Source organism: Erigeron canadensis, chromosome 5 (genome assembly GCF_010389155.1).
Source record: "Erigeron canadensis isolate Cc75 chromosome 5, C_canadensis_v1, whole genome shotgun sequence".
Taxonomy (NCBI): Eukaryota; Viridiplantae; Streptophyta; class Magnoliopsida; order Asterales; family Asteraceae; genus Erigeron; species Erigeron canadensis.
Genome location: NC_057765.1, coordinates 27,095,090 through 27,111,720, shown reverse-complemented (window position 1 = coordinate 27,111,720; position 16,631 = coordinate 27,095,090). Strand labels below are relative to the sequence as shown.

General features: G+C 33.6%; 1 protein-coding gene across 1 annotated transcript; it reads left to right on the top strand.

The window, feature by feature from the left end:
* Nucleotides 1-7,116: 7,116 nt before the first annotated feature.
* On the top strand, nt 7,117-9,279 carry LOC122599720 (pentatricopeptide repeat-containing protein At2g15690, mitochondrial-like). Its single transcript, XM_043772272.1, has one exon. The coding sequence runs from the start codon at nt 7,197-7,199 to the stop codon at nt 8,931-8,933; it is 1,737 nt and encodes a 578-aa protein (XP_043628207.1). The 5' UTR covers nt 7,117-7,196; the 3' UTR covers nt 8,934-9,279.
* The last annotated feature ends 7,352 nt before the right edge of the window (nt 9,280-16,631 follow it).

Genomic DNA, 16,631 nt, shown 5'->3' with positions numbered 1-16,631 from the left:
TAGAAAAATAACATAAACATGAGATTAGTCATTATTAGCTTTCATATATCTATTACCCGTGACATTTCATCTTTCCAATTAATAGTAGGTTTGTCTTGAACTTCAACATAATTTAGGAAATTACAAATGCATGTGTTAATTGAACTTAATTGAAATATGAATTAGTTAATGACTCCATCATGTGATGTACCGGTAGGCACAAAGCACCACGGTTCCACTCTTGTGGGGAACATAACTAGTTATATGGCTTTGAATGCATGCTTTTCACTTTGTGAATTGATCTTGTCCTTAAATCTTGCGAAAGAGCTAGTGTTGTTACTTCATGTATTAGGAATTTATGCTGGAAATGTCTACAAAGTAAAAAGCATTAAAGGCCACGAAGCCATCACAAGGGTAAAATTTAAAGGCCATGAAGCCATCCCAAGGGGGAATAAATTCAAATTAAAAGTCGTAAAGAGTACAATGTACAAATGAAAGCAATGAAGTTGAATAAAGTGTTGTTTAGTTTGTTTAAAGACATTTTCCGTATAGGTCTCTAGTATGTGTTTGTTTTAATGCTTGACTCAATTGCGGGAGTATGGCTAATTATGGGACACATAAGTGAGCTTATAAACTTGAGTGCGTTATAAATCTACAAAGTAGAAAGTACTTATGGATACCCGGAAGTGCCGAGTGTTTAAGTGGACAACAATATCGGTAATCGTCTTGGATTGTTAATTAAATCGCCCATAATAATCAAGTATGCGAATAAATTGTGAGCTTAATATTAATTGGAAAGATAGAAATGGTAGAGGTTTTGCACGGGTATGGATTTGATTTTAATTATGATTGATTGATTGTTTGCTAAGATGTATTTCTGATTTCGTCTTAGGCTTTCTCAAAAAGATATTATTTAAATGCATGTGGAATTCAAGACCGCTTGATAGAAATTTTTGTGAAGTTTTCTTTAATTAATATTGACATAATTTTGTGTTTTGGAAATTTAAGATTTTAAGGTTTGAATTTGCTTGAGGACAAGCAAAGATTAAGTGTGGGGGGATTTGATGTGCCGTATTTTATACCTATATTCCACAATGTATTTAGTTGATTTAGCATGGTTTTCGAGTTGTTTTAGTATACATTTGATACGTTTATGGTATTTGTTAGTGTTTCAGGTTACAAAAAGGTACTTGAGCGTAATTTTGGAAGAAACGACATTTTTGAGGTTCACAGAAGATGATTCGGTTACATAGAGTTACAAAACACAAGACGGCAAGACGAGGCTAAAATGTTCACATAAAATGGCGTATTTTGGACTAGACTAGATAAGGAGTGGCTGCACCGAATAATATGGACTTATAAATATAAGTAAAAAAAGTGGTGGTGGTCTCGTGCACTTGTTCCAGCCGAGAGAAAGAAGAAGCAGCGGCCCAAGGTAAAAGAAAAGCAAATGGGCTTTGGCCCTTTGTTCTGTTCTTGTGTTCATCCGGCCCAAAAGAAGGAAAAGAGGGCACGACCCCTTTGTTTTTGTACGCAACAGCAACATCAACTAAGTATATATATTTTGGAAGTTGCTCAATAATAAGAGGAGGTTACAATTAATTGGAGGTCGAATTAGAGGTAGCCGCAATCAATAAAAAAGCCTTTTGGTTTTTGATTGGTGGGAAGCAGCCGCGTATCATCACATCACAACAGCAGCAAATCTCGTCCGATCCTTTTAATTTTCTTTCTTTTAATTGTTAGCTATACTAATACAAGACTTTATTAGCAAACATTATTAGTATGGACTATTGGATATTAATAATTGTTAGTGTTATTTATCTTGTTATTAGTAGCTAAATTCTTTATCATCCATCTTGATGTAGCGAGACAATATGTAGGATTGCACAATTTTATAATTCTAAGTTGATTTCAATTATTGTTGTGTCGTGATCTTGATGATTTAATTCCTTATTAATTATTATTTTGATATTGGTGGCATATGTGTTCTTCGTTAGTGGTACTAGTTGAATACGTTTGTGATTTTCTATTAATTGTTTGTCTATAAACAGTTATCACTAGTTCATGGTATGATAGTGAATGTCATTTAATAAAAGGAGTTATTCTGTCAACGTGTTGTGTAACGGTTGGTGGTACCACGTTATCTTCACATAGGTACAATTGTTAATTAGATAGTCAAATAAACTAGTTTGTTAGGAAATTGTTTTAAGCATTGGTGGTACCGGCTTTTACAAAAGAACTGATTGATTAGGTGATTTAAATGATTTTACAAACGTTGGGGATACCAGTTTGTGTCTTTATTTTGTCACGATTATCTTTGTCAACTTAATTGAATTTGGACCTCATTTTTGTGCAATCTGAATATGTTGTCGAGCAAAATCAAGATGGATGACTTTTAAATCTCTTTTGTCATAAAAAAATACCAAATTCTCTTTTCGATTAATCCTGAGGGATTACTAACTCTTACTACTAACTTTTGCAAAGTGACAACTCGGTCACAAAACTCTCTTTTAATCTGAATCACTTTATTGTAACATTTGCTTAATAAGTCCTTGTGTTCGACCTCGGTTTACCAAGTCAACTATATTCCATACGAACGAGTTCACTGCCCGCAAGTGTGTAGTAGTCAGTAGCTAGGTATTTCGTGTTTATAAATTTAAGACTAGAAAATACACATCAGACATTAATACATCTCATGTGCTACTCACATGGGAAAATTTAACGACACTAACTAACGGTTCGGTTCCGTGAGTGAGGGACCACTGTTGCAACTGAAACATATTCCCAGGGACCACGGTTGCTAAAAATCAAGAGAGTGACTGCCATTGCAAAAAGTGACAAACCACGAGGACCATTCATGCATTTAACTCTTCTTTTTAACTTGATAGATTAAGTTGAAAACATCTTGGTCTTTTGATGAAAATTATAAGCCAAAATTATCTTTGAATCTTAACCTTTGATTTTAATCCAAAGACAATAGTTTCCAAACATGATTAGTCATGTTGGATAACTTTAAAGAATCTTCTCCCAATAATAAAAATAAAACACTAAAATAAAAATAATAGAATATTTTGAAAACATTAAAATTGAAGGTATAACTAAAACAAATAATAATCCTGAAAAAGTAAAATTTATAATAACATATGCTTTAAATTGTTACTTTTACAGATATATCAAGTATGTTATTTAACATTAAAATTGAAAGTATAACTAAAACAAATAATAATCCTGAAAAAGTAAAATTTATAATGACATATGCATTGAATTATTATTTTTGCAGATATATCAAGTATGTTATTTTCAAACAAAAAATTTGGTCGATTTATAAACAAGAGAACCAGTAAATGTTTGAATAAAAAAAAACTAATCATTGTCGATTTTAAAATAGTGAAAAATCAGAAATAGAAACACAAACCTCACCAGAAATACTAGATGAAGATTAGCACGGTACTCGCACAATGAGGCGATGGTGGTTATAACGGCGTCATGGTGGTGCCAGCGACGGGTGGTGATGGCGGCAACTATTGGTGGTGGCGGTGGCTGTGGCGAGTGGTGTGGGTTGATTTAAATGTAACTCATGAATATTTTAAGAGATAGAATGATCCTTGCGCAAGGCGTAATTGATGTAAATGTATTTAATCAAAATGAGTGATATAAATATTTTAGAAGATAATTTATTAAAAGTTGAATTATCATTTTCTATATTTGCTTTTTCAAAATTTTCAATAATGATGTATGAATTTATGTAATGGTATTGATAAAGGAATAAAAGATTAGGGGAGAATTTATTTGTTTTGGGATAAACATAAAATGGGATACAAGATATGAGAAAACTTACTATGTAAGATATGTAGATTAAACATGTTTCTTGGATGGATGGTAACGTTAGTGTAAGTAATATCACAATAAGTAGATAATATATATCATTAAAGACTATAATGTAATAAACTTATTATAAAATATTATGGTAGAATAATTACTAAAATTTTTTTTCAAACTAACTTAATAAAAACTTTTAAGAATAAAATGTTGATAAAAGAAAGAGAATTTTATATTAATTGACTAATGAGTATAACATGACTATATACATGACATAAAAATATAATTTAATATTGTGATAAAATGACAAATAATCAGAAATTCAATGTGACAATTAACTTTGTAGGTCAATTAAGAATAAAATTATCCTCTTAATTTTAATTATATAAAAAAATTTAAATTAGAATAAATGGTTAAATTTTTTCAAATTAGCCTGTAGGGTCATACACAATTGAACATATATAATATTTAACCATAAAGCTACATAATGATATTTGATCATTTACGCATTTAATTAAATAGTTTTAATTAATTTATACGTTTATAAATTAACACGAGTTAATTGAGGATAAACCGATAAAACGACAACCGTTATTTATAGTAGTCGATTAAAGTTAGTTTTAATTGATTGATAAATAACTTATTAATTAAATGAGTTTAATTAATTAATTGAGTTAACAGGTTGGATAATTAATAAATGTCCATATTTAATTAATAGTTAATTAATTAAATAAGGAAAGTCGGTCCGACCCACATATCCCCATGGGGCGGTTCTAGATCAATCCTATGAGGGGGAGGATGAAATTTGCAAGGGATTTTTAGGGTTTTTGGTTTCATAATTTGATTAGAATACTTCCCTATAAATACCTTAAGAAATCCCTAATTAATTCATTTATTCATAAATCCCTAACACACACATATAAAGGTGAAAATCTTATTTCTCCCTTTTGTGTGTGTCAAACAAAACATCCCAAAATAAGCAAAACCCCAAAATTGATTTAGCTATAGGGGTTCGAATTCCATTAGGTGGAATTGTAAGGGTTTCGTTTGTTGCGGTCGTAAGCTTCAAGATGTCTCGCAGATCCTTCGTTAAGACATTGTTCGTGTATGCACTTACGGAGGGTTCTACACTTGGAATCTCGTTTCCGAAATCTTCCACATCACGAGGTATCTTGTCTACCGCAACGAGGTCAGTTTTGTATTTATTAAGTTACTTATATTGCATTGCATGGTGATCTTGGTCCGAGATGTTAGAACTATTAAATGTCTCTTAAAATATTACCACACGTTTTTAATAGTTGCTAACAGTTTATTAACACGCTTCCGCTTAGCAATTTGATTTGTATTTAAAATTTGCTTTAAAACTGGGTCGTTACCTGACCCCTTTTATGTTAGCCAGTTAATGAAATCCCAACAAAAGTGTGGGGTCAGATGGGGCAAATTTCGCCCCTTTTGCTTATAAATTCGCCCTTTCTGCTCAAAATTTTTGCCCATTCTGCTCTGACATATTGAGTTGAAGTGACGTAAAGTTGACAACATTAAAATAAAAAATGTCAGGTCAAATGGGGCGAAATTCGCCCCTTCTGCTCCTAAAATTCGCCCCTTCTGAGGGGTGTCAATAGACAAAAAAGGGTGTCAATAGGAAGCCCTTTTTGAAAGATATAGTACAAATATGAGGATGCATATCATTGCATATTGTTGTGAATTTCTTGCCTCCCAAACAGAAAGTCAGAAACCATGAACAGCGTAAAATCTGATAGTTAGAAAAGCATATAGAGACTTGTTAAGTAATAGAACCTTGATGAAAAGTCCATGTTATAGACCTAATTTTGTTGGATAAACAGTATAATAATACTCGGGGTAATACGTAATTCCTTAAATATATTACAAAATGATAGATAATGTTGAAGCAATTAAACAAGAACATAAAAGAAAATAGATGTCAGTAAAATTGGCACCACGAACCGATCCTGCAAAACAAAGAAACGTAACAAAACAAAATACAACCGGGCTTGTGTTTGACATAATTCCCTTAAACAGATTCGCCGTCTGTTCACAGGGTACATCGGTTGAAAGCAACGGACTGCCGGACGTTGATCACTTTCCTGAAAGAAGAACGAAACACATGGATGGATGCTGTTTCAGAGAGTATGTGTGTGTGATACGAATTCTGTGTGTTATTGTGTATCTCTCACAAGTCCATAATAGGTCCTTATATACACAAAGTTGTTATGCCAATATAAGTAGCAAGGCCGGCTCTAAGGAAATTTGGGTCAAGGACGAGCTTGAAAAGAAGGCCCCTAAGCTAAGAACAACGAATTTGAGCTAGGGACCTAAAAACCAAAATATGTTTAATTTGTACCTAATTAACGTCTTAACCATCAATCCAAATGCTAATCGTTTATTAGTAAAGGTATATACAATATATAAAAATTAAAAATATGGGTCCCCGAAAAATTAGACTCGGTCGTCCACTATGTCCTATGCCTAAGCCCCCCATGATAAGTAGAAGGACAAAAATGAGAAAGGAATAAGACAAGTAAGTATGGTTAAGTAATAAAGGAATGAATAAAACGATTACTATTAAGGGTACATGGAGTGAAAACATCATAGAGCGAAAACTAACGGTTCGATTTTTGTTGGTGAGAGAGTTTCTCGTGTCTTGATGTGCTTGAATCGGCGTGAGATTTTTATTTATATTACAGTCTTAGCAATTAAAATTTCTTGAAAAATTTATTATTTGTAACTAGTTAATTCTAGATTTTTGTACTATTTGGCTTCTTGCATTTTGCTAAATAAAAAACCAGCTGGGTTGGATCAGTGGTTGGAGCCCTTGTCTCTGGAAACAGAGGTCATGGGTTCGATCCTCGTGCCCAGCAAGGCTGGAGGTCCTTTTCTACCTTTGGTAGAACCTGGAAGCAGCCTCTTTACCTTTGGTAGGGGTAAGACTGTCTATATATCAACCTCCCACATACACCGTCGAAGACGGTACCTTTGGTAGAACCTGGAAGCAGCCTCTTTACCTTTGGTAGGGGTAAGGCTGTCAACATATCAACCTCCCACATACACTGTCGAAGACGGTATTGGGACCCAAAACCTGTGAAAGACAGCATTGGGAGTTACTTACTTACATTTTGCTAAATAGTCATTTGATTTATTTAAAACAATTCTGTGATTAGAAGAAAAACAACTAATAAGGGTAAAAAAATATCAAAATAAATTGTTTTTGTAACGAAGTAAAAACCCGCAGGGAAAAAACAATTACCTCCCCGTGTCCATGAGCCCAATATTTTTTGTCCATCATCCCCCACCTCTGACCTCCCTCATTTCACCAAATACTCCAAAACTAGGGTTTAACATTTTATAAAAATCTCAAAACCCACAAAATCATCAAAAAAATGGCATCTCTTCTGACGATCCGCAAAGCCAATCTCTCGTCTTCTTCTTCTTCACTCAAGGTAAATTTTTCTCTACGCTCTGTTTCTTCCATTTTTTACCGTCTTAAGTCAACCTCATCTGCCCCAAATTTTTATCCTCCTCCTCCTCATCATCAAAACCCTAATTACCCACCGCACTTTAATAACAACCAACCTAATCAAGGCTTCCCTAATTACCCACCACAAAACCCTAATTACCCCCAAAACCCTAATTATGCAGAAAACCATAATTATCAGGAAAACCCTAATTATCCCCAAAATGTAAGGCAACAAAATAGTTACTCACAAAATGTTAATAATACCCAAAATGCAGGCCAACAAAATTACTACCCGCAAAACCCTGATCAAAGACAAAATTATTATCCGCCACAAGCGCCGAGACCGAATTATACTCGACAAAACAATAATTTTTCGCCACAAGCCCCGAGACCGAATTTTACGCCACAAAATAATAATTTTACGCCACAAGCTCCGAGACCAAATTTTACGCCACATAATAATAGTTTTACGCCACAAGCCCCGAGACCAAATGTTATGCAACAAAACACGAATTATTCGCCGCAAGTACCGCCTGCTGTGGTGAAAGTTGATTTGCTGACTGTATGTAAAGAGGGGAAGCTTAAGGATGCTGTTGAGTTATTGGGGAATGGCGAGGTTGCTGATGCCGAATGTTTTAGTGTTTTGTTTGGGTTGTGTGGGAAGTTGAAGAAGCTCGACGAGGCTAAGAAAGTGCACGATTATTTTTTGAGGTCTGGGTATAGGGGTGATGTTGGGTTGGTTCATCGGGTTATTGATATGTATTCGAAATGTGGAAGTATGGTCGATGCACGGAGAGTTTTCGATCATATGAATGATAAGAATATGGATGTCTGGCATTTGATAATTAATGGGTATGCCGGAAATGGGTTAGGTGATGACGGGTTGGAAATGTATGAGGAAATGAGGAAACTTGGGTTACGCCCGAATGAAGAAACGTTTGTTGCTGTTTTGGAGGCGTGTGCTGCTGCTGATGCTATTGAAGAAGGGTTTATACATTTTGATGCTATGCAGACAGAGTACGGGATTGTTCCGAAGATGGAACATTATTTGGGAGTTTTGGGTCTTTTTGGGAAACCTGGACATTTGGTCCAGGCGTTGGAGTATGTTGAGAAACTTCCGTTTGAGCCTACGGCGGAAATATGGGAGGCGTTGATGAACTATGCTCGAACTCATGGAGATATTGATCTTGAGGACAGGGCGGAGGAGATTTTGATTGGTTTTGATTCGTCAAAGGTGGACCCCAAGAAAATCCCAACACCACTTGCTAAGAAGTTTAATCTTATTAGTATGCTCGAGGGTAAGAACAAGGTGGGCGAGTTTAGAAACCCTACGCTCTACAAAGACGAAGAGAAGTTTAGGGCTGCAAATAAGGAACAAACTTACGTCCCGGATACTAGATATGTTCTTCATGATATTGATCAAGAAGCTAAAGAGCAGGCTTTGCTTTATCATAGTGAACGTTTGGCGATTGCATATGGACTTATATCTACTCCTGCAAGGACACCATTAAGGATCATAAAAAATCTTCGTGTTTGTGGTGACTGTCACAATGCTATCAAGATTATGTCCAGGATTGTGGGCCGGGAACTGATTGTTAGAGACAATAAGAGGTTTCATCATTTCAGCGAAGGAAAATGTTCTTGTGGAGATTACTGGTGAAGCTTCAATTATTTAATAATGATAGGGTTATAACCATCAACCAGGTTTCTCTTTATATATCATCTATGGCCTTGTTATATCGATGTTCAGATCTTATATATGTTTCTCTAGGTCAACTAAGAATGTTTGAAGCATTCTAGTGCTAGCAACAGTTTGGTATTTTGCCTCTAAAGTAGGGAGATGATGATGATGTTTGGGGTTTTTTGCTGACTACATACATTGTCATATTGAATCTATGTTTAATAATTTTCATATGGAATTCTAGTTTAGTTATTGTAAATTATTGATTATCCTGTTTTTATATTATATAATTTATGTCCATCTTATAAGGTGAACTATTGGTAAATCAGGGTTATGTCATTTTCTGCGGAGATATTAAATTTTGTTAGCGTATTCTTTGTAGTAGATCATGTATCATAAGTTTACCTTATTTAATTCCTCTGTGTAAAGTGTTAGTATGTAATTGGTAATATGAGAAATTTCATATATTTTTATGGTAATCTTTGAATGGCTGGGCAAAATGCTTAAGAAACAAGTGTTTCTGTTATGTTTTAATATGGCAGGATTTGAATATTTAAGCAAGATGCTTATACAGAATTAATGATCATTTTGACAACACCTATTAAGAGTTTTTTTTTGTACTAGTAGTTGTAAACAAAATCAGATTAAGATATGGTTATATAAGTAATCTCATATTAGTGGAGTCATCATCAAACCGATCTCTAAATCGTCAAAGATGCAACAAGGTGCAAAATATTTTTAATAGTCCCAAGTTTCATGCCTGTATAGAAGGAGATTTGCACGATATCTTAAGGGGCGCTTTTACATAAACCGTATGGATAAGTATACCATGCCTAAGTTGGGGTCATGAAGAAGTCTTTCTCTACTGAAGGGGAAATGATTTGACTTTATTAGTAAAAAGGAAGTGTTTATGAAGTGGAAGACTGAGACTATTAGTTGTATTGGAAGGATGGGTTGGCTGGAGTTATAAAGGGGGTTAGGTTTTAGAGTTGTAGATGTTGGGATGATGATTTTTCATTTTTGGAGTATGGAATGGCAGAATGACAGCGAAATAAGTATAAATTCTATATGTATTTCGGATTCTTTGATTTGAGACAGAATGAATGGTGTTGGGTGTTGGTTGTGTGTCAAGAGGTATGTTGGATGTGTGTAAAATTGCGAAACTGGTGAGACTACTGACCAGTTTGAGTTGATGATTGGGTAAGAATGTATGGATAAGAAATAGGTGTTTTCTGTGAGTACCCCAAATGTAGGTGCAGATGACTACTAAGTCACACATTAATAGATTGGGAATTATGTACAGGAGTGTTTTATTAAGGTCACAGTGGTGAAATGCAATCTTTTTTTTGTAACTGGATTGGTGTGGGTAGTTGGAATAGATGTATTTTGGATTTTTTGTATGACGGTTTTTGGGTAAAATTCCAGGCTCAGATTGTGATTGCTATGTTAGTAAGATGTGAAAACAATCTTGATATATTGATTGTGTGGTACAAGTTTGAGTTGATGTTATATGGGAGTGGCAGGACTGGCAGAGTTCTACTGTTTGTGATTTGTTTGTTTTGTGTTTGTTACAAAGTATGGGAGATTGATGATAGTACCAGGTTTGATAGTGTATCTGGTTTTTATTGTTGCCCATTGTATAGGAATGATTAATCCGAAGCTAAAAGTCACGTAGTAGTGGGAGCCTCAGGTGTCAACGTGGTTTGTTACAGACATGATTCTTATGAGGAATATAACGATTATTTGCTTAGTTGTTATTTGAAGCATTAACAAGGTGTTGGTTATTGCTAAATGTTTTGTTATATGGATCTGCACTGTATTTAGAAAAGAGGTTGGAATGTTAGGGTGAAAAAGGTCACAGAGAATGTATGTGGAATGGAATTGTGGAAATGATTTGGCAGGGTGGCCAGGGTAGTAAGATGGAAGTGTTCATATGTGAACCAAATTAGTCACATTTTTACATATAAAAAGTACAGCCGGTAATCAAGAGTAGAATTACAATTTTACATTTCGGTACGTTCTCTCATTTTTTATTCACCTCTGCATCAAGTCCATAACAAAGACTTAGTATGCTGATACATCATGGGTTTTTAAGACCATTCTGATAGATGGTTGTGGAAAATCCGCCCGTGCATTAGTGCAACTGCAAACTAGGGTAGAATCAGCTCCCTCTATTGCTGTTCTGACTCTCTCTATTTTTGTTATGACTGCTGTTGGAATTTTTTTTATTATTTATTTATTTTTATTTTTTTTTAAAAGTAAAATTCTATTGATAACTCACCCGGGCAGTATATATGTACTCGAAAAGAGTTCCGACTGCTCTTGGATCCCCAAGGTACTTGTGTCTTGGAGTTTCTCACCAGGATTTAAGACTTGGGATGCGGTATTTTCGAGTGTTTTCGTGAAGTTTTAATTTCATCCTAAACATTCAAGTTAGTTTAAAAGTAGTAGGATAATTCGTCGTTAAAAAAATTATAACAATCATAAAAATATAAATAGATAAATAAATAATAATTCAAGCTCAGGCGACACTTCCCCGATCTACCAGCTTTTATACATCCAACTTTCATCCTTAAGTTTCTTTATTGTACAAAGTCGGTCCTTCAAGTTGCATAAACGACAATTCTATAGAAAACTAAACACTGCAAGTTAATTAGAAAAGTATTCATAATATACCCTAAGTTTATATTAACCAGAATATATGTAATTTTTAATTCATTTTTTGGTTGCAATTTTCAAATGGAAAAAGTTTAGATAATGTAATTGTTTTGTTTCTAGAATTGTCATTTAGGGGGCGTTTGGTATTACGAATTATGTGTTATATATAATTAGAATCGGAAAATCGGAAAATCAGTTGTAACAAAACGCGGTGTAAAAAGATGATGTTTGGATTTGACCTTACTTTTTGAAATCATGATGATAACTATATAATTAGTGTATTTAGTGTTTGCCAATTGTAAATGTTTATTGTAACATTTGTGACTTTTAACTTACGTTGATCCGTCAACTTTGTGTTCGATTTGATGTGATTAAGTGACTGATAATATATGATCGAGTTATTCGTGGGTTAAGTTGTGTTCAAGGCGTTACTCAAGGTTAATTAATCATTTAATTTAAATGTTCGAAGGTAGTCGAGGCATAATGTAATTAGTAGTTGTATTTGGGTATCCTTGGGTCAACCCATGACCCATCTAGTTGACCCATACCCATATATTTGACCCAACCCTATCCTCTCCCCATCCATCCATTCTATCCATTCATTCATTCATTTCCTTCTTTCTCTCACCCACTCTTCAATGGAAGAGTTTTTCTTACACTCTTTTCCCTCTCTCTCTAACATAAATACACCAAATTAAATGTTTCAAGCAAAATTGTGTTGGGGTTTTTCATCTTTAGCATCACCTTAACAACATATCAAAATCTTGGAGTTTCAAGTTGCAAGAATTATCCTTTTGGGTCAATATTCGGGTTTGCGCAATTGTGGGAGATTTGGTAAGTGAAACTCATCATTTCATACTCATAAACTTGATACTAGTCGTAATTAAGTGTTTTTGGTTCACAAATTGAGACAAAGGTCGAATTAGGGTTTGTAATGGGTCAAAGCGAATTTGAAGTTTGATTTGATGTTTTGATATGAAATCTTGGAATGGGTTGTGTTCATTTGAGTTTGTTTATGTCCAAATGTGTGGATTTAAGCTTAAAATCGGGTCCTAGATCCTCCTTGGTCGACTATGGGGTCAAAATGGGTGTTTTTGGGTCGTTTATGGTGTTGAGCTGCTGCTGCTGGGTGCAGATTCTTCTCACTGCGGCGCAGTGGGAAAGGTCAGACCCCACTGCGGCGCAGTGGCATTTTTCTGGTCAGTTCACCTATGTCACTTTCAAACGCTTATAACTTTTGATTCGTAAGTCTGTTTTAGACGTATGACCTATCGTTAGAATCGTGAGAGAGTCTACTTTATCATGCTATCACCCTTTTAAAGTGAATCAAGCTCCATTTCTAAAAATGTCTTGTGAAAATGTCTTGTGCTTACTCGGGAAGGTTGTTTAAGTGTTAGTGGGTTTGTGACTCGACTTAAACTTGCTAGACCAACTTGTTAGGGTTATTAGAGTTTAATTTGATTGTATTGATATGTACATTGATAGGTTGTGATCGTGTGGCGAATATTGCACGCTCGTAGCTTAATCTTAATTGTTGAAGTCGCTCAAGGTGAGTTTCGTAACCTTCCCTACTCAATTGAGATACGGGCTGAAAAGTGTACATCCTTCTTTGTTTGTTGATTTGATTGATTGATTGATTGTTAGATTGAAGTATAGACTTGTTGCTCGATTGATTATGCTTGTGGTTATGAATGTTTGTTGAGATTAGGATAGTTGTACATACATGGAAAACAATGATGCATTCAAAGAATTGGAGATGTGGTGGGAAGGCTGCGGGTGACCCTATATATAAGCATCGAAGGTTCTTTGAATGCAAAGTCGTACGAAGTGTAGGTACATGGTGTTTCTTCGGTTGTTTGATCGTTATATGTTCGTATCGAGATTAAATGATCAATTATTGGTCAAATCATGGATATGGGATTGTTTATCAATTCAATCAAGGATGTATGATTGCTATGTGTTCGTATCAAGGTTATGAGGTCCCTTTAATGACCCAATCATGGTTTCAAGGTTTGTGATCGTTTATCGATCCAATTTATGTGATCATTTAAATGATCCAAATCAAGGTTTCAAGGTTATATGTTCGTTGTGATTGATATGTTGTTATATGTTCGTTATGTTCGGTATGCTCGTTGTATATGATAGTTTGGTTATTTAACCAAGGTTACAAGTTCGGGATATGTTCGTTTAGTTATTTAACCAAGGTTACAAGTTTGATATATGATCGTTTGATATTAAATCAAGGATTTCAAGTTCGTTAGATGATCATTTATGATCTAATCAAGGTTATATGTTTGTATCAAGGTTATGTGATCGTTATGATGTTAATCAAGGTTAAACGGTTGTTATCCCGACACTTGTTCCTATTACTTGTCCCTACGAACTCACCAACTTTATGTTGACGCATTTTAGTACACTTTTCAGGTAAGCATGTGGATTAAAGATGTATCGGATGTTTCATTGCATGCTAGTTTGGACTTGGACCTTTTCATGGATCCGTGATTTATTATCCCGATTAAGGGTTATGTTTATGTATGAACCGATACTGGTAATCTTGGATGTTTTGTATGGATTATTTAATCCTATTTATGCATTTAGCTTTGCTCTACATAATTTTCATGTCGTGTTATGCTATTGGTGTAACCCTCATGATTCTGTCTTGTTGGGGTGTTACATTTATAATCTAGAGGTGAAATGACTCTAATGTGCAATTTTTATTATGTAATGTATTTTTTAGAAGTAGTTTAGTTGATTCAACATCTATGAGAGAGGTCCATGTATAAATTATCCTAATACCCTTTTAAGCTAATAATACAAGTTGCAAAACCAAAAACAAAACATAATAGAACTATAATAGTGTATTAATAAGTAGCCGTGAGCAATAATAGGCCATCAAATGATTGAAAATAACTGTTGTGTTCACGTTATACGATACGAGCATAATACTCACGTGTTGCGGAGGAATTTTATAACTACTTTTTTCGATGAATACATTGGATAGAGAGTGTTTTATGAGATTCCATCGATTGTTTTAAAACCATATAAAAAGATCAATGTTAATTAAATTATAATCAATTACAAATTGATAACAAAAATAGTGAACTAATATAATTAAGAAAAAACAAACCAATATAATATTTATACATATATTTAATAGTGTTGTAGTGTGTGAAGGGGCATTTTGGAAACTATAAAGATGCTGAAAGGGGCATTTTGGGAACAAAAAATATGCTTAAAGTCTTATTCAATACTCTTTATAAGGGATTAAAGATATCTAGTTGGTAATAACGAAAATTTATTTTTATCATATTTCAAATAAGATTGTTTTTGACATTGTTTGAGTTACTACTGTAGTATTTAGTTGTTGGGTATCGCTTACATTACTAGTAGTATTTAGGTAGAACCGTAGAACTAGTATTTTATTCGGGCGTTGCCCCGGGTAATAATAATAAGCTGAAAAACGAAATTTACGTGACAAAAGTTAAGAAAAACAATAGTTGTGATCAAAAGTGAAGAAAACAAAATTTTGGTAACAAAATTTAAAAACCAAAAGTTATGTGATAAAGGAGTTAAAAAAGACAAAGTTATGTGAGAACAATTAGAAAAGTGAAAGAAACTTAAACTTGAAAACAAAATTTTTGTGGCGCAAGTTTAAAAAACAAAAGTTATTTAGCAAAAAGTAAAAGAGGAAATGTAATAAAAAAAAAAAAAAGTTTTAGTGGCGAAAGTTTAAATAGTAAAAGTTATGTGGTAAAAATAAGAAAAAAATAAACTTTTCATGGGAAAAACTTAGAAACTAAAAGTTATGTGGCAAAAAGTAACTAAATCAAAACTTTACTGACAAATATTAAAATACTTAAAGTTGAAAAGAAACTCCGTTAAATACTCTTTTGTAACTACCGTTAATTATTCAACCAACACTTAACGGTCATTAAATCTGACTTAACGGTTGTTAAGTCCGTTAGTTTGTTAGTTGTGCTATTGCAAGTTGTACCTCCTGCATGAGGGGGTGTACTTTTAGCTACAATAACATCCCCTCAGTAGCCGACCTTGATTTTTAGTTGTTATATATAATTGTCTAGGGGTATATTCGTAAGTTTAAGGAAAAATGTGATAATGCGTGTTGTTGCAGCATGGGGTGTCATGTGCTACTTTCTCAAAATGGCGTTTTGCAACCATCATAACGTAAATGCAATGTTTTAAAAACCAGTATTTTAGTTATACCGGCGTGGAAAAATTTTCCGGTAATACCTGAAATACCGGCCGGTACGACTATTTTTAATTTATTATATTTTTTTGTGTAAAAATCTTACAAAACTAGTTACAATTTAACAAAAATAGTCAAAATGCAATTATAATTTACTCAAAAATAATACCAAATATGTATTTTATAACAAAATATAGGTTTTAAAGTTCACAAATAACAAAAAATAACATTAAAGTATCATAAAAATAATTTTTTTAAAAAATCAAAATTTATTTTTTGAAAATACCAGAAATACCGGTATGGTAATACCGAAAAATACCGGAAATACCGGCCGGTATTGAATAGTGAATTTACCGGAAAAATACCGGACTTAAAATACCGGCGTAGTCTCCGGTACCGGTAATACCGGCCGGTATTTACCGGTATTTAAAACATTGCGTAAATGATTGTTTTTATACCATTTTTTTCCCGAACACCTTTAATTGATTTTATACTTTACCAAACCACAATAATCTAAAACTCATATTATATTATAATATATATTAAAAACAAAATCTCAAAAGCGTGTAAAAAATAGTATACTTTTTTTTTTTTTTTTCACTACATAAGTTTCAATCTTTACATTTTTAGCACTAAACTATAATACTTTTTAGTAAACTTTTGTTCTATTTATTTTCATCACAAAACTTTCAATCTTTACACTTTTAGCACTAAACTATAATATTTTTTTAGTAATAGTATACTTTTTTTTTCTTTTTACTCTCACCACAGAAGTTTCAATCTTTACACTTTTAGCATTAAACTATAATACT

Bases quoted from the DNA above. Each gene is read 5' to 3' on its own strand.
- LOC122599720 (XM_043772272.1), top strand. From the start codon at position 7,197: ATGGCATCTCTTCTGACGATCCGCAAAGCCAATCTCTCGTCTTCTTCT.